The 20,481-nt window shown below is 49.1% G+C and overlaps 1 protein-coding gene across 1 annotated transcript; it reads left to right on the top strand.

Moving 5' to 3' along the window:
• The first annotated feature begins 620 nt into the window (after positions 1-620).
• On the top strand, positions 621-20,364 carry PRPF8 (pre-mRNA processing factor 8). Its single transcript, XM_010573619.1, has 43 exons — positions 621-681; positions 800-909; positions 988-1,156; positions 1,871-2,035; positions 2,134-2,352; positions 2,953-3,165; positions 3,445-3,570; positions 3,648-3,753; positions 4,289-4,479; positions 4,669-4,788; positions 4,866-5,055; positions 5,234-5,353; positions 5,691-5,825; positions 5,938-6,067; positions 6,450-6,646; positions 6,753-6,959; positions 7,049-7,212; positions 7,567-7,693; positions 7,816-8,008; positions 8,346-8,533; positions 8,745-8,983; positions 9,515-9,661; positions 9,913-10,123; positions 10,474-10,590; positions 10,677-10,924; positions 11,109-11,288; positions 11,770-11,905; positions 12,502-12,671; positions 12,996-13,125; positions 13,308-13,454; positions 13,684-13,844; positions 14,516-14,707; positions 15,319-15,556; positions 15,811-15,939; positions 16,531-16,644; positions 16,788-16,961; positions 17,212-17,405; positions 17,751-17,990; positions 18,085-18,226; positions 18,594-18,734; positions 18,982-19,121; positions 19,308-19,510; positions 20,044-20,364. Exons 2-43 carry the CDS (start codon positions 810-812, stop codon positions 20,196-20,198), a joined length of 7,008 nt encoding a protein of 2,335 aa, XP_010571921.1. The 5' UTR covers positions 621-681; positions 800-809; the 3' UTR covers positions 20,199-20,364.
• Positions 20,365-20,481: the final 117 nt, after the last annotated feature.

The following is a 20,481-nucleotide window of genomic DNA, read 5'->3' as shown; positions in this document are numbered from 1 at the left end:
AAGGGTGTGGGTGGCGGGGGGGGGAGGGGGGGGGGGGGGGGGTGTAGGCGTCCCTCCACGGGGCCTCTGGGGTGCGCTGTCCTCCTGCCCTGCCTGGGGCTGTGGGGTGGGCCCAGGCCCGGGGAAGGGGGGAGCACAGTTCCTGGGGAGGGGGAGGAAGACGTGGGGTGGCCGAGGTGGGCACTGTCCCCACTGAGGGGGCACTTCAGGCCCCCGCCGCCCCACGGGGGATCCCACCACCACCCTACGAGGCCCCACAGGGGAAGGGCTCGGCCCCACACAGCCCCCGCCGCCCCGCGGCGCCCCCTACCCCACAGCGCCCCCTACAGGTAGCGTGGGCTGATCTGCGCCACGCGTTGTCCAATCAGAGCCGGCAAGGAGCTGTCACCGTTGCCTCTCTCCACCAATCGAAAGCAGTGAAGGGCGGGACCGGAGAAAGCCGGGCATTCCACCGGAAGTGTACTCCAGGCACAACTTCCTCTCCTCTGCCGCCGTTGGTCCCGCCTCCTGCCCCTTCTCCGCGTTCTGATGGGCCGTGCCAGCTGTCGCCGAGGCTACCCGAAAGCTGATTGGGCAACCTTCCTGGCTGCGCGCCCCGCCCACATCCGGGACTCTGAGGCGCGGTGGCGACGGCGCTGGGCCGCCATTGTGGTGGGGAAGTGCGGGGCGTTGCGGCAGCCGGTGAGAGCGGGTGGGGGGCAATGGGGGCCCGAGGTGGGCGGGGGGTGCCAGTGGGGATGGCGGGGGAGAGGCCGGGGGTGGCCCCGTCCCCGCCCTGAGCCCCTCTCCACCCCCGCAGGTGCGTCGCCATGGCCGCCGTCTTCCCGTACCGCGGCGGCTGCGCCCCGGTGCCCAGCCCGCTGGCGCCGCTGCCCGATTACATGTCTGAGGAGAAGCTGCAGGAGAAAGGTGGGTAGGGCTGGTCCCTGCACCCCCATCCTCCCGAGCGGGACCGGGCTTGACCCCGCTGCCTCTCTGTCCCCGCAGCCCGCAAGTGGCAGCAGCTGCAGGCCAAGCGCTATGCGGAGAAGAGAAAATTCGGCTTCGTGGACGCGCAGAAGGAGGACATGCCCCCCGAGCATGTCCGGAAGATCATCCGCGACCACGGCGACATGACCAACAGGAAATTCCGTCACGACAAGCGCGTATACCTGGGGTAAGGGGACACCCCCCACCCCACCCCGCTATGTGATGCATGGGGAGGCGAGCTGAGTCCTCCTTTGCTGCCTTGTCAAAGCTCCTCGTTGATCGTTAAAGGGAGAGCCCCTCCTCCAAAGGGCTTTCTGTGTCAGTTGTGCATAGAAAGCAGCATAGTAGCTCAAGGAGGATGGGATAATCAGTTGGACTAGGATAGCAATGCAGAAGAGGATATGTGAATGAAGTTGTTGCTTTGAATTTTTGAGAAAAACGTTACCCTGGCTAACACTTTACCTTAGAAGAAGTCGGGGGAGAGTATGAAGTAGTCAGCATATGTTTTTTGCATGATTATAAAGCACCATGACTGCTTCTTTGTTGTTTGGGTTCAGAGAGCTGTCTCACACCGCTCATGATCCATTGGACTAACTTATCATTACCCATAAAAACTCCAGAAACTCATTTGAAACTTTTCTTTTTTTTTCATTTGTAATATTCTTAATGTGCGACAGTCTTTCAGAAGCCAAACCAGTAGAAAACTTTTTGGTAGTGAGATGCATAAAGCACAAGGATAGAATAGGAATGTTGTGGGTTTGTCACTGGAGGCCTTTATGAACAGGTTAAATGAGCAGTTTTCAGGAGTGAAAGGTGTAGAGGTAATTGGGATTGTGGCAGATGGATGGCTATTCCCTTGAGATCCTTTCCAACCCTGATTTTCCTTGATTTCTAATTGTAGTGCTCTGAAGTACATGCCTCATGCTGTTCTGAAGCTCTTGGAGAACATGCCCATGCCCTGGGAGCAAATCAGAGATGTTCCAGTCTTGTACCATATCACAGGCGCCATCTCTTTTGTGAATGAGATTCCCTGGGTCATAGAGCCAGTGTACATTGCTCAGTGGGGGTAAGTGCTTGTTTACTTCACCCTGGTGGGAACTTGTGAGCAAACACATGTGCATCCACAATAAAAACAACATTTAACGGTCTCTGCATTTCTGCCAGGTCGATGTGGATTATGATGAGGCGAGAGAAGAGGGATAGGCGTCACTTCAAGAGGATGAGATTCCCCCCGTTTGATGATGAAGAACCTCCCCTGGATTATGCTGATAACATCCTGGATGTGGAGCCCCTGGAAGCGATTCAGCTTGAGCTGGATCCAGAGGAGGATGCTCCTGTGCTGGACTGGTTCTATGACCACCAGCCGCTGAAAGACAATAGGAAGTACGTGCCTCTCTGGTAGCACAATTCACTGGGAGAGCAGAAAAACAAACGTGCTGCATAAATTACCTATACGTAGCAGTATATAACCTTTGGTTGTGTTATGCTGGGCTACATGTGATGTTGGTGGGGAGAGAAGAACCTTCCCTCAAGGGTGGGAGGGAGAACCTGATTGTTGTAAACCTATGCCTCTTGTCTTCAGCATCCAGTGAGGGCAAACAAGGCCTCTCAATCCAGGAGGGCTGCTGCCCAGTGACCGCTACAACTCTAATGTTTATTACTGTGCCATGAAGATGGCAACCTGGATTGTCTAGTTGGAATTTGAATTGCTACTTGCTAAGAGTGCACAGATGTTGTGTATCAGTTTGGATATGGGGGGAGAGGAACTGGAGCAGTTGGTATTTTCTGGGCAGATGTAGTCTGTAGCGGTCTTTAGCAGTCCTGCAGCCTTTCTTTCTGTCTGGAGGGTATGTGTGTTGGCTGTCCTTGATATTTTCTGCAAATGATGGGTGATGAAAGGTGTTTGGTTGTTTCTGGTCCTTTGGTAAAGGCCCAGTTGTCTTCTGGCTGTGTACTGAGTGTCCGTGCTTTGTTCTTTTGCAGGTATGTAAACGGTTCAACGTACCAGCGTTGGCAGTTCACTCTCCCGATGATGTCCACGCTGTACCGGCTGGCTAATCAGCTGCTCACTGACCTTGTGGATGACAACTATTTCTATTTGTTTGACCTGAAAGCATTCTTTACCTCCAAGGCGCTAAACATGGCTATTCCTGGAGGTCCCAAGTTTGAGCCTCTTGTTAGAGACATCAATCTTCAGTAAGTGTTAGGTTTAGGAGGAAGGATAAGTGGTTATCTGGGAAAAGGGCTGGGAAGGTTGATGTGTTACCAGGTGTCTTGTCTTGGGTGAGCTATTCCTGGGTGTTCGCTCTCTTTAGCATTAAGCCTGTGATGTGCTTGCTGCTTTGGACACTGAATGGTTCGTAGTATGAAGAGAAGTCTAAAGGAAAAGCACTCATATCATGTCTTCAGTCAAAAATGTTTGCCCTTCTGTCCCCCTGAATCCTCATATAACAATTTATTTTTGTCTCATTTGAGGGATGAAGACTGGAATGAATTTAATGACATCAACAAAATTATCATCAGGCAGCCGATCAGGACAGAGTACAAAATCGCTTTTCCGTACCTGTACAATAACCTGCCACACCATGTCCACCTGACCTGGTAAGTGTAGCAGTCTCCAGAGCAGGGAGAGGAGGCGAAAGCTGTCAGGATGCTCTAATACATACTGTGTGTTGTAGGTATCATACTCCAAACGTCGTTTTCATTAAAACAGAAGATCCCGATCTTCCAGCTTTTTACTTCGATCCACTGATCAACCCCATTTCACACAGACATTCTGTCAAGGTGAGTCACTGTCCAAGAGAGCCTGGGATAAACCCTACGTGTGGAGGTGATGAGGCTTTAGCATCTTGTTCGTAACCTTGCTTCTGATAGTGGCACCCACACATAGATACTTCAGGAGAAATCAATAGCCCTTCCTTTGACAAAAAAACCCACGGTTGTCCTTTGTAGTCTTTTTCTACTTCTGGAGTTGCACAAAGCTGTCTCCTTTGGTCTCTGTAGGGTAAAGCCCAATACGTAATTGAAAGTGTTATTTTAGAGTCTTCTGATGGGTTATTTATCTTTTTCCTTGCCGTCGGTGTATTCATGGAGCTGACATCTCCCTTGAGTTACCTCCGTAACACCTAGCTCAGGGTCTGGTAGCCAAAGTTAGTTCTCAGGCCCACTGGGGCCTTGTAGAGTGGTTTTTGCTTCTCTGATACTCAACACTGTGACACTTCTATCATGAGAGCAAAGAAATGGTTTTTACTCGGTTAACTCTGGAAACTGAGCTGAAGCAACCAGGAAACAGATGGCGTGTGGTGTTTCTGCATTTCAGAGTCAGGAACCGTTGCCTGATGATGATGAAGAGTTTGAGTTGCCAGAGTTTGTGGAACCTTTCCTGAAGGATACCCCCCTCTACACAGATAACACAGCCAATGGCATTGCCCTGCTGTGGGCCCCGCGGCCCTTCAACTTGAGGTCTGGGAGGACTCGCAGAGCTCTTGATATCCCACTGGTCAAGAACTGGTGAGTTCTTTCCTGGGAGATGGGGTGTTCTAGCATTTGTGACATTCTTATCTTGTTACAATGAAAATGAAATAAAGACAGACCTTCTGTGGTGATGAGTTTCTAGAGATTTTAGGAGAGTTTCTGGAAACTTGTTATTCTCTAAGGCATGTGAGTTACCTGAAAAATTGAAATATGGTTTATCCCTAGGTATCGTGAGCACTGCCCAGCAGGCCAGCCAGTGAAAGTGCGAGTTTCCTATCAGAAACTACTGAAATACTATGTTCTGAATGCGCTCAAGCACAGACCTCCCAAGGCCCAGAAGAAGAGGTAAGTGGGGTCTGTTCAGTGGGGAACTGCTGGTCTGTGTAGGGGACTCGGCTGATAACAGTCTTTGCTCTCTCCAGGTACCTATTCCGCTCCTTCAAGGCTACAAAGTTTTTCCAGTCGACAAAGCTGGACTGGGTGGAAGTAGGCCTGCAGGTGTGTCGCCAGGGCTACAATATGCTGAACCTGCTGATTCACAGAAAGAACCTGAACTACCTTCACTTGGATTACAACTTCAACTTGAAGCCCGTGAAGACCCTCACCACTAAGGTATTGGTCCATGTGCTATTTTACTCAAGAGTAAACCTGAAGATTGTTAAGTAGCTAGTGTGGTAAGACAGGCCACAGTGCCTCAGCTGTTCAGTTATTGTACAGACCGACCAAATCAGAGCCCTTTCACTCTTATATAAACATTGTTACATAAATCCCAGATTTTTGTCTCTTCCAGGAAAGGAAAAAATCTCGTTTTGGTAATGCTTTCCATCTGTGTCGAGAGGTTCTGCGGCTGACTAAGTTGGTGGTGGACAGCCACGTCCAATACAGACTTGGAAATGTGGATGCATTTCAGGTAGGCTCATTTTTTTTCTTTTTGTTTGTTTGGTTTTTTTTAAGGTGAGGAGGGGAAGTTGAGAGGAGGAGTGGAATATCTGGGCGGGCTTATATAGGATGCACAGAATGACTGAATGTTCCAGTGTTACGGAGAAGAGGGGGAACAATGAAAGCATGCACCATTGCATGAAATTCTGCTTTTACCCTAGTCGATAAGAATTGATCATTGTACGAGTCAGTGTTAGGAGCTTTGTATGGCCTAATACACTCTGCTCCTGGCTGTATAATAAACCTGCTTCTCGAGGCAATGTATGTATTGTTTATTGTTATGTCTGACTGTGCTCCCTGTGTTTCAGTTAGCAGATGGCTTGCAGTACATCTTTGCCCATGTGGGTCAGCTGACAGGAATGTACCGATACAAGTACAAACTGATGAGGCAGATTCGTATGTGCAAGGACCTGAAACATCTAATCTACTACAGGTTTAATACAGTAAGTTCCACCTTTCCACATGATGGTGACCCCACTCACCAACTCAGCAACAAGGGAGGGATTCTGGAGTGTCAGGAAGTGACCTGCTCTTACCATGTCTCTATTCTCCCAGGGGCCTGTGGGCAAAGGTCCTGGCTGTGGCTTCTGGGCTCCAGGCTGGAGAGTGTGGCTGTTCTTCATGAGGGGCATCACGCCACTGCTGGAACGCTGGCTGGGGAATCTGCTGGCCAGGCAGTTTGAAGGTCAGCACACTGTAAATCTTGGATGTGGGAAGAGTGTGTGGTAAAGATTAATATTGTTTACTTGCCAGCTCAAACTCCAGTTTTCTCTTCCAAGTGGTGGTCTGTATCCATGCTCCATGTCAATCCCAAGAGCTATTGACGAGTTTAGAGCACTTCGGAGACCAGTGCCCCCAGAACAGATTCCAAATGGAAGTGGGATTCCCTGCTGCATAGCACCGTGGGGTCCATAGCTTCCTAATCGTCCACTCCAAACTCGATCAGTGATGTTGTGGCAGTGTAATTTCTTCAGACATCCTGCACTTCTGTGCACTCCTGTATTAGGAAGAAGAGGAGCACTGCCCAATAACGTCAGAACTGCTGAAGTACTTTGCTTTTTCTCCAGGCCGTCACTCAAAGGGTGTAGCAAAGACTGTCACGAAGCAGCGTGTGGAGTCTCACTTCGACCTGGAGCTGAGGGCAGCCGTTATGCATGACATTCTGGACATGATGCCAGAGGGAATCAAACAGAACAAAGCCAGAACCATCCTGCAGCATCTGAGCGAGGCTTGGCGGTGCTGGAAGGCCAATATTCCCTGGAAGGTAGGTCTCTGGCTTGGTCTTTTGGTTCATTTTAACATCTCCCAGGTGGAACTGCTCTTGTGAAGGTTCCCACTCCTACTTCCCTCAAGCTACTGTCCCTCCCCAGGTGCCAGGACTGCCAACTCCTATTGAGAACATGATCTTGAGGTATGTGAAGGCAAAAGCTGACTGGTGGACAAATACAGCTCACTACAACAGGGAGCGAATCCGTCGGGGTGCCACTGTAGACAAAACCGTCTGTAAGAAGAATCTGGGCCGGCTGACCAGACTCTACTTAAAAGCTGAGCAGGAGCGGCAGCATAATTACTTGAAGGTACTTCTGCCCTGCCTGAGGTTGCCCAAGTTGGTGCTGTTTTCATAGGGAACCTTTCACTGACTAACGCTGGTGGTGTGGTTCTGCAGGATGGGCCTTACATCACTGCGGAGGAGGCTGTTGCTGTGTACACAACCACAGTGCACTGGCTGGAAAGCAGGAGGTTCTCACCCATTCCCTTCCCCCCGCTGTCCTACAAGCATGACACCAAGTTGCTCATATTAGCTCTGGAGAGGCTGAAGGAAGCTTACAGGTGAGCAGTGGGGAAGTGGTTGTGTTCTGCAGGGGCAGACGTCTGCACTGGGAAAGGCTTCTGACGCTATTTTGTTATCTGTTGTTCCTGGAATTGAGTTTGTTGTAAATTTTACCCTGAAGGACTCAAAGGCTGTAGGTTGTGGCACTGCCGAGGTTGGCTGGGGGTTCTTCGTGGACTCCACCACTTGGGGCAAAACCAATGCCGTGCTTCTAAGCTTGGGGATGTGGATTGTGAAGAGTTACAAATCTTAGTCTTGATCGATTTGGTCGAACAGTGTCTTTTGTCAGTTTAATGCAGTGGCCATTAGTTTGTTCATGCTTATGTGCCTGAGCTGTTCTTTCTCACTTTCAGTGTGAAATCCCGTCTGAATCAGTCGCAGAGAGAGGAGTTGGGCTTGATTGAACAGGCTTATGATAATCCTCATGAAGCTCTGTCCAGAATCAAACGACACCTTTTAACTCAGAGAGCCTTCAAGGAGGTAAGTGTCCTGGTGAAAGCCAGACCATACTAAAAGTTACGCTGCATTCAGGAGCTAAATAGCGCTAAGACTTTGTGTTCTCTGTCAACTATAAGCCTCAGTTTTTCCTCTTCTTTTTTTAGGTGGGTATTGAGTTCATGGATCTCTACAGCCACTTAGTTCCTGTTTATGATGTTGAGCCCTTGGAGAAAATCACAGATGCTTATCTGGATCAGTACTTGTGGTATGAGGCTGATAAGCGAAGACTCTTCCCTCCATGGATCAAACCTGCTGACACTGAACCTCCTCCACTGTTGGTATACAAGTGGTGCCAAGGTTAGCGGGGTCTTGTATTCTACGCAAAAATGAGTTTTCTTAATGGGAGCTTGCTTCCTGCAAGTCGCCTTGGGAGCTGAGTTTTCATATTTGCAACTTGCAGTCAATAGTCACTACAATCAGAGACTATATTTTGTAGGTTAATACACTGGAGGAGGAGAACTTCCATAGCGTTTGTGGTTGATTACATATGTCTGCTCCCATTTCTGGATAGACTGGAAGGACCAGAGGCTGAAAAGTCAGGCTTTACAGGAAATATGTTGACTTCCTGTGCCCAGAAGGGTGCTTCTGCGCTCTGATGTGTCAGATAAGATGACAAACTTGTTTGTCTCCTCAGGCATTAATAATCTGCAAGATGTTTGGGAAACGAGTGAAGGTGAATGCAATGTCATGCTGGAATCTCGATTTGAGAAGATGTATGAGAAGATTGACCTGACATTGCTCAACAGGCTGTTGCGTCTTATTGTTGATCACAACATTGCTGACTACATGACAGCCAAGAACAACGTAGTGATCAACTACAAGGTGATGATTGCTATTCAGGAAAGGGCATATGTGGACTGTAAAATTAAGAGGTTTTGGACCCAGGGGGGAGGAGGGGACACAAGACTTGGCAGAGAATGAAGTGATGAGGGAGTAAGAAAACGTTTCTGGGTCCTGCTAAAGAGCAGCTGCTCAGGTAAAAGGTCTCTGATGTATTGTGACACGTTCTCACAATTCCCCTTTATTTCCTCAGGACATGAATCACACAAACTCCTATGGGATTATTCGTGGGCTGCAATTTGCTTCCTTCATTGTCCAGTATTATGGGCTTGTGATGGACCTGCTGGTGCTGGGTCTGCACCGTGCCAGTGAAATGGCTGGGCCTCCCCAGATGCCAAATGACTTCCTCAGCTTCCAAGACATTGCCACTGAGGTGGCCCATCCCATTCGCCTCTTCTGCAGATACATTGACCGTATTCACATCTTCTTCAGGTGAGACCTCTGGGGTGCTGCTTTCCTCAGGTGAACTTTTGTTCTGGCATCTTGCAGCAGATGCTGTGAAAGTGGGAATTAGTTGCTCCTACTCCAGGCTTTTGTTCCCTTTGCTAAGAAAGATCAGGAATATTTGAATTGATAGACATTCCCAGAACTGGGTGTCCACATGCCTCCTCTTGCTTTCTCAGTTTGCTTTTCTACAGCTTCTCTGGACCAGTAGAAAAGCAACAATACCAAAAGTTCAATTGTTACAGATTTTCCACTGGTAAAATAAGCCTTTTCTGGCTTCCCAGCAAGTGGACATAAAATTTTATGTCTGTTCATGAAAAGATAACCCAAACAGTCATGGTTTGCTCTATGCTAATGAAACTGAAGCCCCCTTCAGTGGGAGGATACGGAAATTGGATAGTTACCTTCAAACGTGCTATGGCAGTCAGCTATCCGTAAGCAACTCCTTATCTGTCTGGGTGGACTGGTGTTCTGAGAAGTTGGTCATGTAACTCCAGATCCTCTTCTGTGTGTTTTCAGGTTTACAGCAGATGAGGCAAGAGACTTGATTCAGCGGTACCTGACAGAGCATCCAGATCCCAACAATGAGAACATTGTAGGCTACAACAACAAGAAGTGTTGGCCCCGGGATGCTCGGATGCGCCTCATGAAACATGATGTGAACCTGTAAGTGCTGCAACCTGGAAAAAAACAAGTGGTGGGGGGTGGGAAAATTAATTGTAATAAATAACTGTTGGAGACTGATAGGCAGGTGCTCAGGAAGAAAAGTCAGAAGAGGTGAGGGGTCTGTGCTGTAAATCTGACAGTGAGTGATTGGTATAAGAAACTATAGTGCTAGGAAAGCACTGAGAGCTTACCTAGTTTCCATTTTGCTTCAGTACCAGACAGCCGGTCACTGTGCATATCTTGTTTTTCAGTGGTCGTGCTGTATTCTGGGATATCAAGAACCGTTTGCCTCGATCAGTCACCACAGTGCAGTGGGAGAATAGCTTCGTATCCGTCTACAGCAAGGATAACCCCAATTTGCTGTTTAACATGTGCGGGTTTGAGTGCCGCATCTTGCCCAAGTGCCGCACCAGCTATGAGGAGTTCACCCACAAGGATGGTGTCTGGAACTTGCAGAATGAGGTAGGGTGAGGGTTTGACAGGGTGGAAGAGCAGTCCCTGCTTGGCCTGTACCTGGCATGAAAGCAGGTTTTATACCTGCTGGCAGGGGGGTGCCTAAGAGCATGAGTTTGCCAGCTGTGTAACTGGGGCCACTGACAGATGGAGTTAAAATGAACTGGGTATGAACTTTGCTTCCTGAGAGGGATGGGAAATCCTTGGCTGGGGATGAGCAGGGACCTGAAACTGTAGAAGTGCTGTTCAGCCCCTTCTCTCCTCATGTTTCGTAATTGCCTGCTGGCAAGCGCTCACCTTCCTGTCTGTATTGGAGAGAGGGCTCCCAGGAGGGAACTGATGTCCCTGTGCTCTTGTAGGTCACCAAGGAGCGCACAGCTCAGTGCTTCCTGCGTGTGGATGATGAGTCTATGCAGAGATTCCACAACAGAGTGAGGCAGATCCTTATGGCATCTGGCTCCACAACTTTCACTAAGGTAAGGTGGGAGGAAGATGTACGACAGAGCTTTCTGGAGATGCTTGGAGAATGGACTGAGAACTGATCCTCTGCTTTCCTTTCTAGATTGTCAACAAATGGAATACAGCTCTGATTGGCTTGATGACATATTTCCGGGAAGCTGTTGTAAATACTCAGGAGCTGCTTGATTTGCTGGTGAAATGTGAGAATAAAATCCAGACTCGAATCAAAATTGGTCTGAATTCCAAAATGCCAAGCCGTTTTCCGCCGGTGGTGTTTTACACCCCTAAAGAGCTGGGGGGGCTGGGCATGCTCTCCATGGGCCACGTTCTCATCCCACAGTCTGACCTGAGGTGAGTTGTGCTGCTCTAACGCCTGCATGGGTTGAGTGTTGTTAGATGCTTTTTCCCGTAAAAATATCTCAGAATGCTAAACCGTGCCATGTTATAGAGAGATGTTGCCTTTACAGTAGGCCATGGCAGTGTGGCCTGTGAAGTCCTATTGCTCCTAATTCACTCTTGTGCCTCTTTGTTCCAGGTGGTCCAAGCAGACAGATGTTGGCATCACTCACTTCCGCTCAGGAATGAGTCATGAGGAGGACCAGCTTATCCCAAATTTGTATCGTTACATCCAGCCATGGGAAAGTGAATTCATTGACTCTCAGAGAGTATGGGCAGAGTATGCCCTTAAGCGACAAGAGGCTATAGCCCAGAACAGGTGTGTTTCCGCATGCAATCAGACCTGTGTGTGTGTGAGGACAGGCAGCAGTGTGGAGTCTTGCACTGTGTCAGAGTTCTGGAGACCTTGCTTGCCCATGATACATGCTCCAGGCTGCCTGCAAAGCTGCGGTCTTACCTCTGGAGGAGGTACGGACTCTGCAAGCAGCAAGTGCACCCGTGACACAGTTTAAGGGAAATGGTATGGCAAGTGGTGCCAGGAAAAGCTGACATCAGACCCATTTGCAGTTAGTTCTGCGCACTTACAAGGGTAGGATTTTTCTTTTGGCTGTTTGATGTCAGTGTGTTCATAGTGATGGCTATAGACACTTTGCTGAGCCTCTGAGTGCTTGCCATTTTAGAATGTCTCCTGCCAGAGCCCTGAGGTCTGTATTATTTCTCTGATCTCATCACCTGAAATACTCATTAATGCATTGCTGTAAAACTGAGAGCTAACAAAGTGTGGGAATTTTTTTCTTCAGGCGTCTGACACTAGAGGATCTGGAGGACTCATGGGACAGGGGAATTCCTCGTATTAACACGCTTTTCCAGAAGGACCGGCATACCCTAGCTTATGATAAAGGATGGAGAGTCAGGACTGACTTCAAACAGTATCAGGTATTGACTGGAAATTTCTCTGGCTGAGTGTGAGGTTCAGTTACCTGTTCCATACAATGTCCCTTCACCCTGCATTATTGCAGGTGCACTTCCTTGTCTGTCTGCTGCAGGAAGGACTTAGAGCCATGTGTTGGGACTGGTAGAGGCTGTTGAGAACCAAATGCTCCAAAATCTGTAGCTAGCCACTTTTGAAGCATTTCAGTAGATTGCAGTGTCTTGGGGAACGTCACGCTTATCACAACTGAGTATTAAGAAAACACTTCTGGAAAGGGAGAAAGGGTCTCAAAACAAACATTCCAGAATGTTAAGTGTTAATAACAGTGGAAAAAATTACTATTTAAAGCCTCTAATGGTAGCTCTATAGAGGGCCAGTCCCTGAAAGATAAAAACATCATCTTAGTTTCTGCCTAGTCTGAATTGCATAGTAGTGCTGCCTGAACTCATGTTGTAGATGAGCTGTGTCCTCCAGGACTGAGAGTATGAGGCTTTTTACTTGTTCGCTGACATCATCATCATCATCTCGGTTCTTACAATTAGTGCGTCCAGGTTAGATGATCTGAATACAAAGCTGCTCACTAGTGTGCTGTTGTCTCCAGGTCCTGAAACAGAACCCGTTCTGGTGGACGCATCAGCGCCACGATGGCAAACTGTGGAACCTGAACAACTACCGCACAGATATGATCCAGGCACTTGGTGGAGTGGAAGGAATCCTGGAGCACACTCTCTTCAAGGGTACTTACTTCCCCACATGGGAGGGTCTCTTCTGGTAAGAGAAACTTTGATGTGGCCTTGTCTTGTAAACTGGAGCTCAGTGGTGCACCAGGAGGAGTCCTTGGCTCAAGCCGTACTGATTCTGTTGAGACTTTTCTTTTTTTCAGTCATCACTTGAGCACACTGCATAGTTCACTTGCGAGGGCACTTGGGATTGGGCTATAGCTGAGCTTCAGCATGCAAATCCATGGAAATTTCTTTGCATGAAACAATCTTCCCAGCTCCCAGTGTGTGTGTTCCCTACCTCTATTATATGTGGCACGTGGCAGTCAGTGGAGATGAGGGACATATTATGCAATTGATTGTCTGCCCTTTCTAGGGAGAAGGCCAGTGGCTTTGAGGAGTCCATGAAGTGGAAGAAGCTGACGAATGCCCAGAGATCGGGTTTGAACCAAATTCCAAACAGAAGATTCACCCTGTGGTGGTCTCCTACCATCAACAGAGCCAATGTAAGTACCTGGAGTTTGTACCTGTAGGAACTTCCACTGAAATGAGAGCAGTTAATCAATCTAACTAATTCTTCAGAATATCTCTTACAGATGAACTAAACCTTCTTAACAGTAGCTGTTCTGTTTTCTGAACTTCATCAGTTGTGCTGTTGCATGTTCTCACAGCTGCTTTTCCTTTGCAGGTATATGTTGGGTTTCAGGTGCAGCTGGATTTGACAGGCATCTTTATGCATGGCAAGATCCCCACGCTGAAGATTTCTCTCATTCAGATTTTCCGAGCTCACTTGTGGCAAAAGATCCATGAGAGCATTGTAATGGATTTGTGTCAGGTGAGCAGTATGTTAACTTGCTTTGTTTCTGTGCAATGCATGTATGCTCCTTATATACCAACAGAGACTGTCCTAGGGATTTTAGCAGGGCTAGCCTGTCTTCAGCAATTTGACAGAGAAGGGGAGAAAATGGGATTTTCCTGGGTGCCTCTTTTTTAGCTCTCTGTTGAGGATAGATTCTTTAGCTAGGTTGCTTGAACACAACTCATCTTTGACTGCCTTTTCCCAGGTGTTTGATCAAGAGCTGGATGCTCTGGAGATTGAGACAGTGCAGAAGGAGACCATCCATCCCAGGAAGTCATACAAGATGAATTCCTCATGCGCAGATATCCTTCTCTTTGCTTCCTATAAGTGGAATGTGTCACGTCCATCATTGCTTGCAGATTCCAAGTGAGTATTTCCCTTTTCCCTCTCCTTGGTCTTGCTGCAGAGCAGAACTGCTGATCCTGTCATCCTGAGCCAAAGCCCCTATCTCTTGGGCACCTAGGGTTGGTTTTCTCTGGGGACACAGGAGGATGCAATCGTGCCTGGCAAAGTGCAGAACTAGTTTGGGTGGATGGTTGCTGCAACTCCTAGCACTGCCTTCTGCAAAACATGAAGACTGTCTGTTCCTGTTCTCTCCTCCAGTCGATCCTTCCCCTGAGCCAGAGCTCAGGAGCTCGGAAGGGTTCTTTAGGAAACCTGACAAATCTGTGCTGTCTTAGTGCCAGAATCTGGATTGAATTGGACACTCTCTGCACCTGTGCTGTGTTTAGTTCAAGTGAATCCTCACGGGACATTCTGTGGGGGAGATGACTCCTCATGACTATACAGTAGAGGAGTAACTGTGCTGCTTTATTTAAACCTGTATCTGAACCACACTGGCTGAGGGCTTCTCTTAACAGCTTTTGCATTCAGCTGCTGTATGAAGAGAGCAGTAGAGTCCCTTTTCAGGATGGTATGCAGACAGTAGCTGGCTTGAGTGTTCATGCTTGGTGGCAGTTACTCTCTGTCAAAGACATGCAGCAACTGCAGGAGAGTTTTGTGCAAGATTAAATTGTTCTGGCTTGCTTTCTCCTCAGAGATGTGATGGACAGCACCACCACACAGAAGTACTGGATAGATATCCAGCTGCGCTGGGGAGATTACGATTCCCATGATATCGAGCGCTATGCAAGAGCCAAGTTCCTGGACTACACTACAGACAACATGAGTATATATCCGTCTCCTACTGGTGTGCTCATTGCCATTGATCTGGCCTATAACTTGCACAGGTGAGATCTGCACCTTCTGTATTTTAACTGTAATTGTAGTTCATGGCTGTGTCCTAGTGCATCTCCAAACTGGGCTGTATTCTAGGCAGGAGGATGAGGGGAGAAGGCAGAAGCCGGCAGTATGCTGTGAATGGGATAAGGTATCTAGGCAGTTCTTTCAGGTTGCCCAATACATGCTCATTCAATAATAATGGTTCAGTTCTCCCAGCTCACTAGTAATTTGTTTTCTTAGGAGATTTCTGTCAGAGTCGTCTTGGAGCTAAAGGACAGGCTTTGTTTAAAGGCCCCTACAAGTGAGGACAACTGTTCTTCACTGGAGAACTTGGGGGGAAATCCCAGAAAGCAGACCTCTGCTCCAGTGTGCTTGTTAGAGAAGATGCAGCTTTTCTGGGAGTGCAGTGTGTGCATGCTGTGGCTTCCCACTGTGAGGAGGTGTAGGGAAAAGCCATAGGTGAACAGCTCCCAGGAATGTTGCAAGAGAAGTCATACAGTAGTATTCAGCAACCAGAAAGGTGCTGGGCTGCTGCATGGAAAGACTTGTGCGTGGCTGTTGTCTTTTCATCTTGGAGCTGATGGCAACAACTACGTCTTCTGGTTTTTGTCTTCTTCAGTGCTTATGGGAACTGGTTCCCTGGGAGCAAACCTCTGATCCAGCAGGCTATGGCCAAAATTATGAAAGCAAATCCTGCGCTGTATGTGTTGAGGGAACGAATCCGCAAGGGGTTGCAGCTGTACTCATCTGAGCCCACAGAACCATACCTTTCCTCCCAGAACTATGGAGAGCTCTTCTCCAACCAGATCATCTGGTTTGTGGATGACACGAATGTGTACAGAGTGACCATTCACAAGGTGAGGCCAGAGGTTTATCTGCCGGGGGAAAGGACAGGGACTGTAAATGTGCTGTGCTCAGGGTGGTTGTGGAGGCATGCATGATGGAAAACTAGGAATCGACATGGATCCAAATTTTTGCAGTGTGCACAGAGCAGCTCTGACAGTTCTGGTACAGTTCCTGCTCAAAGCACACAGCGAGTCGGCTGTTGCCCAAGTGTGTGGATAGGCTACATTCATCTTCCTGTACTTTTCACTTCTGTTTGTTTTCTCAGACTTTTGAAGGGAATTTGACCACAAAACCTATCAATGGAGCCATTTTCATCTTCAATCCCAGAACTGGACAGCTATTTCTGAAGATCATCCATACGTCTGTGTGGGCAGGACAGAAGCGTCTAGGACAGGTAGGGCCTGGCTGCCTGCTGTGCTTTGGGCTGTGAGCTGGGCATGGGCTCCAACTGCTTGGGACACTCACTTGAGCAGAAGATATCATGAGGGTCTTCATCTTTCTCCCTCTTAACAAGTTTGGAGCTCCAGTTTCCAGTGTGTAACCTATGCTCAGGCAAGCATTAGCATGGGATGTAAAAGTAAAAGAATGCAGGTATTGATGTTGCAATGTTTTTGTGGCTTTGATGCGTAAAGAGCTTACGTCTTCAAGCAGGGCTTGAGAAACAGTGCTGTCCTTACTGTTACAGCAAATCATGTTGCACTTGGCCGTACATCCAGTACAGTGGGAAGACTCTCAGGTGGCAAAGCCAGGGAGGCAGTGTAGCCAGTTATTTTTTCTGAGCCAGTCAGGAGTAACTGAACTCCAGGAATGGGAACTGCCCTCTGTGGTCAGTAAGAAGGAAATGGTGAGCCTTGTCACTGATCTGGAACAAGCCGTAAATTCCAGCTGTATTTTTAGAATTTGATTTGAGTCTCTGCAATTCCCAAATCCGTGGAGACTGCTGTTAGCAGGGAGATATTTCTCTAACCCTGCTGTCTTTCTGTAGCTGGCCAAGTGGAAGACTGCTGAAGAAGTGGCTGCCTTGATTCGATCACTTCCTGTGGAGGAGCAGCCTAAGCAGATCATAGTGACTCGGAAGGGCATGTTGGACCCACTTGAGGTAACAATGCAGATACTGCTCTGTGGGGATGTTGTAAAATCTTTGGGAGATTGCAGAACAGTCCTGTGTTCCCGTGAAGGACTTCATCTGGGCCAACATTCTGCAGTAGTTGTGAGCTAATTCCTCTTCTTGATAAACTACAGGTGCACTTGCTGGATTTCCCCAATATTGTGATCAAAGGCTCAGAGTTGCAGCTGCCCTTCCAGGCCTGTCTGAAAGTGGAAAAGTTTGGTGATCTCATCCTGAAGGCTACTGAACCCCAGATGGTTCTCTTCAATCTCTATGATGACTGGCTGAAAACCATCTCTTCCTACACGGTAAGCACAGCATGCCTAGTCTGCATTTTGCTTTGCCGCTGATAAATGAGGCAGAAGCCAAGGCTTCAGAAATCCCTCCCAATTTGTTGCTTGGGAGCACTTGACTCTGAGTCTGCCTGGATTTTCCTTCAAATAGATTCCACTTGCGCTTCCCATGCAGTGTCGGTGTGCCCAAACAGAGGAGTGCTGTACTAGGGCCTTGTATGTTTGGTTTCCTTCCTTCTAACTGCATCTTTTTTTCTTCTCCAAGGCATTCTCTCGTCTGATTCTGATTCTCCGGGCACTACATGTGAATAACGATCGAGCCAAAGTTATTCTGAAACCAGACAAGACAACCATAACAGAGCCTCACCACATCTGGCCAACCCTGACAGATGAGGAGTGGATCAAGGTGGAGGTGCAGCTGAAGGATCTCATCCTTGCTGACTATGGCAAGAAGAACAAGTAAGCCACTGTCCAGCTGCAATAATCCTGTCAGCCTTTCCTTCTTGCTCTGAAGACTCTGTGGCCAGAGTGTTCCTTGTGGAGAGCAGAAGACTTTCAAGGGCCTTTGGCCTTTGTGGGGAAACTGGTTGTTATTATTAATTGCTTTCTAGTAAGGCAGATAAAAACATCTGTACCAAAACTTTTCTGATCTGTGCATCATGTGATGTGATCCCTCCTTTTGTCTGAAAAGTTGTGGTTTCATTTTTCATAGCGCCCCGAGTGGATGTTCTGAGCTTGTGCCTTGGTGAGAGGGATCCAGAACGTATTTTGAAATGCCTGACTTGGGTGGATTTTCTCTTTCAGTGTGAACGTTGCATCCCTGACACAGTCGGAGATCCGAGACATTATCCTGGGCATGGAGATCTCTGCCCCCTCTCAGCAGAGACAGCAGATTGCAGAAATTGAGAAGCAAACCAAGGAGCAGTCACAACTGACAGCCACGCAGACCCGCACTGTTAACAAACACGGGGATGAAATCATCACCTCCACGACCAGCAACTACGAAACCCAGACCTTCTCCTCCAAGACTGAGTGGCGAGTCAGGTAGGAAAGCAGACAGGGCTGTTGTGCGGTGGAAGAGGTCAGAGTGCTCAGAGAGGGATCTGTGCACCCTCTAATAATCGTCTCCTCTTCACAGAGCAATTTCTGCTGCCAACCTCCACCTGCGAACGAACCACATTTATGTTTCATCAGACGATATAAAGGAAACGGGCTATACGTACATTCTTCCCAAAAACGTTTTGAAGAAGTTCATCTGCATCTCAGATCTGCGGGCCCAGGTGAGTGTGTAACGAGTCTGTTACAGTTGTGCTCCACGCTGCTGGGGCACACACCAGTCCTGGGCAGGCAGGAACTAGTGGCAAAGGGCTGGGAACTTGCTGCTGTCCATGTGAATCCCTCTGTGCTTGAGACAGACGCTGGCAATACGGCTGAGCACACAAATTCTAGCCGGGTCCTGGTGGCTCCTTGTGGCCCAGACTTGGTGGGAGGGGAACAGCACTGAACAAAACTACGATGTTCTCCTCTAATGAGAACCTGCCGGTCAAGAGATGCTGTCCTCAGGAATTAAGGGCAGGATCCACCCACGCTCACACAGTTACAGGGAGGTCTCTTCTGGGCTTCTGAGGCAGGTGTTTGTGTTCCTAGATTGCGGGTTACCTGTATGGGGTGAGCCCTCCCGATAACCCCCAAGTGAAGGAGATCCGGTGCATTGTGATGGTGCCCCAGTGGGGAACACACCAGACCGTGCATCTCCCAGGACAGCTGCCACAGCATGAATATCTCAAGGTGAGTTGAGCTTCTCCTCCGGATGTGGGTAGAAGGTCACCATCTCCAGTAACAGGGACCTGAGGTGGTGGGGCAGCTTCCCTTGGTCTGTTGTAGATGTGGGACTTAAAGGGCTTGGCCTGAAGCCAGCCTGATCTGGGATCAGGTGAAAGGGAAGCCTTTGGTCCCTGTGTGCTTTCTGCCATGCTTGAAGGGGTCTTGTTTTAAAAGTCTGTCATTTCTCTCTAAAACACTCTCTTTTTGTCAGGAAATGGAACCTCTGGGGTGGATTCACACCCAACCAAATGAGTCCCCTCAGCTCTCACCGCAGGATGTCACCACCCATGCTAAGGTCATGGCTGACAACCCCTCCTGGGATGGGGAGAAGACTATCATCATCACCTGCAGGTGAGGGAACACCTCCAGGGAGGCTTCTGTGTGCCCCTTCTGCTGAGGGGGCCTGTGGGTGCAGTGCTTGGGAACACGTTGAAGTCTCAGACGAAAAGTTTGGCAGAAAGGGAGTCTTTGCTCATACCTGGTTTCCCTCCTCCACCCCAGATCAGTCTGACTCGCTCCATCTCTCCTTTCCTTCAGTTTTACGCCAGGCTCGTGCACGCTGACAGCCTACAAACTGACCCCGAGCGGCTACGAGTGGGGCAGGCAGAACACGGACAAAGGGAACAACCCCAAGGGCTACCTGCCATCCCATTACGAGAGGGTGCAGATGCTGCTGTCGGATCGCTTCCTCGGCTTCTTCATGGTCCCAGCGCAAGGGTCCTGGAACTACAACTTTATGGGTGAGCTGTCCTGGGAAAGGGACAGGAAGGGAGGCAATGCGATTAGCCTGGGGAGGAGAAGGAAATAGCTTCTCAGGGAAGGATTCCTTACCTGTTCCAAAGCTTGACCTTCCTCGGAGCGGCTGGCAGGGATACCACCATTGTGGTCTTGACCATTCCTTGGTACCAGCATCGGGGTGTCGGTTCTCAATGATTTTTCAGTGGCAAGAGAGCAAACTCTGATAGAGGGGATAAAGAGACATCTTGTCTAGGGCAGTAACAGGAGGTCCTGGCATGATGAACCACAGCCAGCTGCAGAAGGGGTCAGGAAAGGCGGAGAGTGGCAGACAAACCACTTGACTAGCAGAAGACAGCTATGGGGGCATTGCTCTGTAAATCTCTAGGGGGAGGAACCCAAAGGGTGATGATTTTGTCTCTTCCTCTGCAAGGTTTGCTTAAAAATGGCCTTGCGAGGGTAGAGGGCTTCCCTAAGCTCCTGGTCAATGGTGGAGGCAGAAGGGGCTTTCAGGTGGGTGACAGACTCTCTCTTCCAGGTGTTCGCCACGACCCCAACATGAAGTACGAGCTGCAGCTTGCTAACCCCAAGGAGTTTTACCACGAGGTCCATCGCCCTTCTCACTTCCTCAACTTCGCCCTGCTCCAGGAGGGAGAGGTTTACTCCGCCGACCGGGAGGACCTCTACGCCTAGTCCTGCCCTCTCCTCCCTCCCCACTCTTAGTACTGTTGATATTCAACAGCGTCTGTCTGTCCCTCTGCCCCCCCGATGCTCCTCGCCACCCACTCACGCCCGCGTAGCCCCCTGCGCGACGTCTCGGGTTGTTGTACCCTCTCCAGTAACTCAATAAATTTTTTACCGACGGGAACGCTGCCGGTGAGATCCCGCCTCGGAGGTGGAGGGGGGCGGCCCCGGACGGGGCGGGACGTCGAAGCGGGGCAGGGCGGAGCGTGTGCGGGGCCTCGGCCGGCGGCGG

Source organism: Haliaeetus leucocephalus, unplaced genomic scaffold, assembly GCF_000737465.1.
Source record: "Haliaeetus leucocephalus isolate CR32 unplaced genomic scaffold, Haliaeetus_leucocephalus-4.0 Scaffold395, whole genome shotgun sequence".
Classification (NCBI taxonomy): domain Eukaryota; kingdom Metazoa; phylum Chordata; class Aves; order Accipitriformes; family Accipitridae; genus Haliaeetus; species Haliaeetus leucocephalus.
The sequence above is the reverse complement of the archived record's forward strand: the minus strand, read 5'-3'. Positions and strand labels throughout refer to the sequence as shown.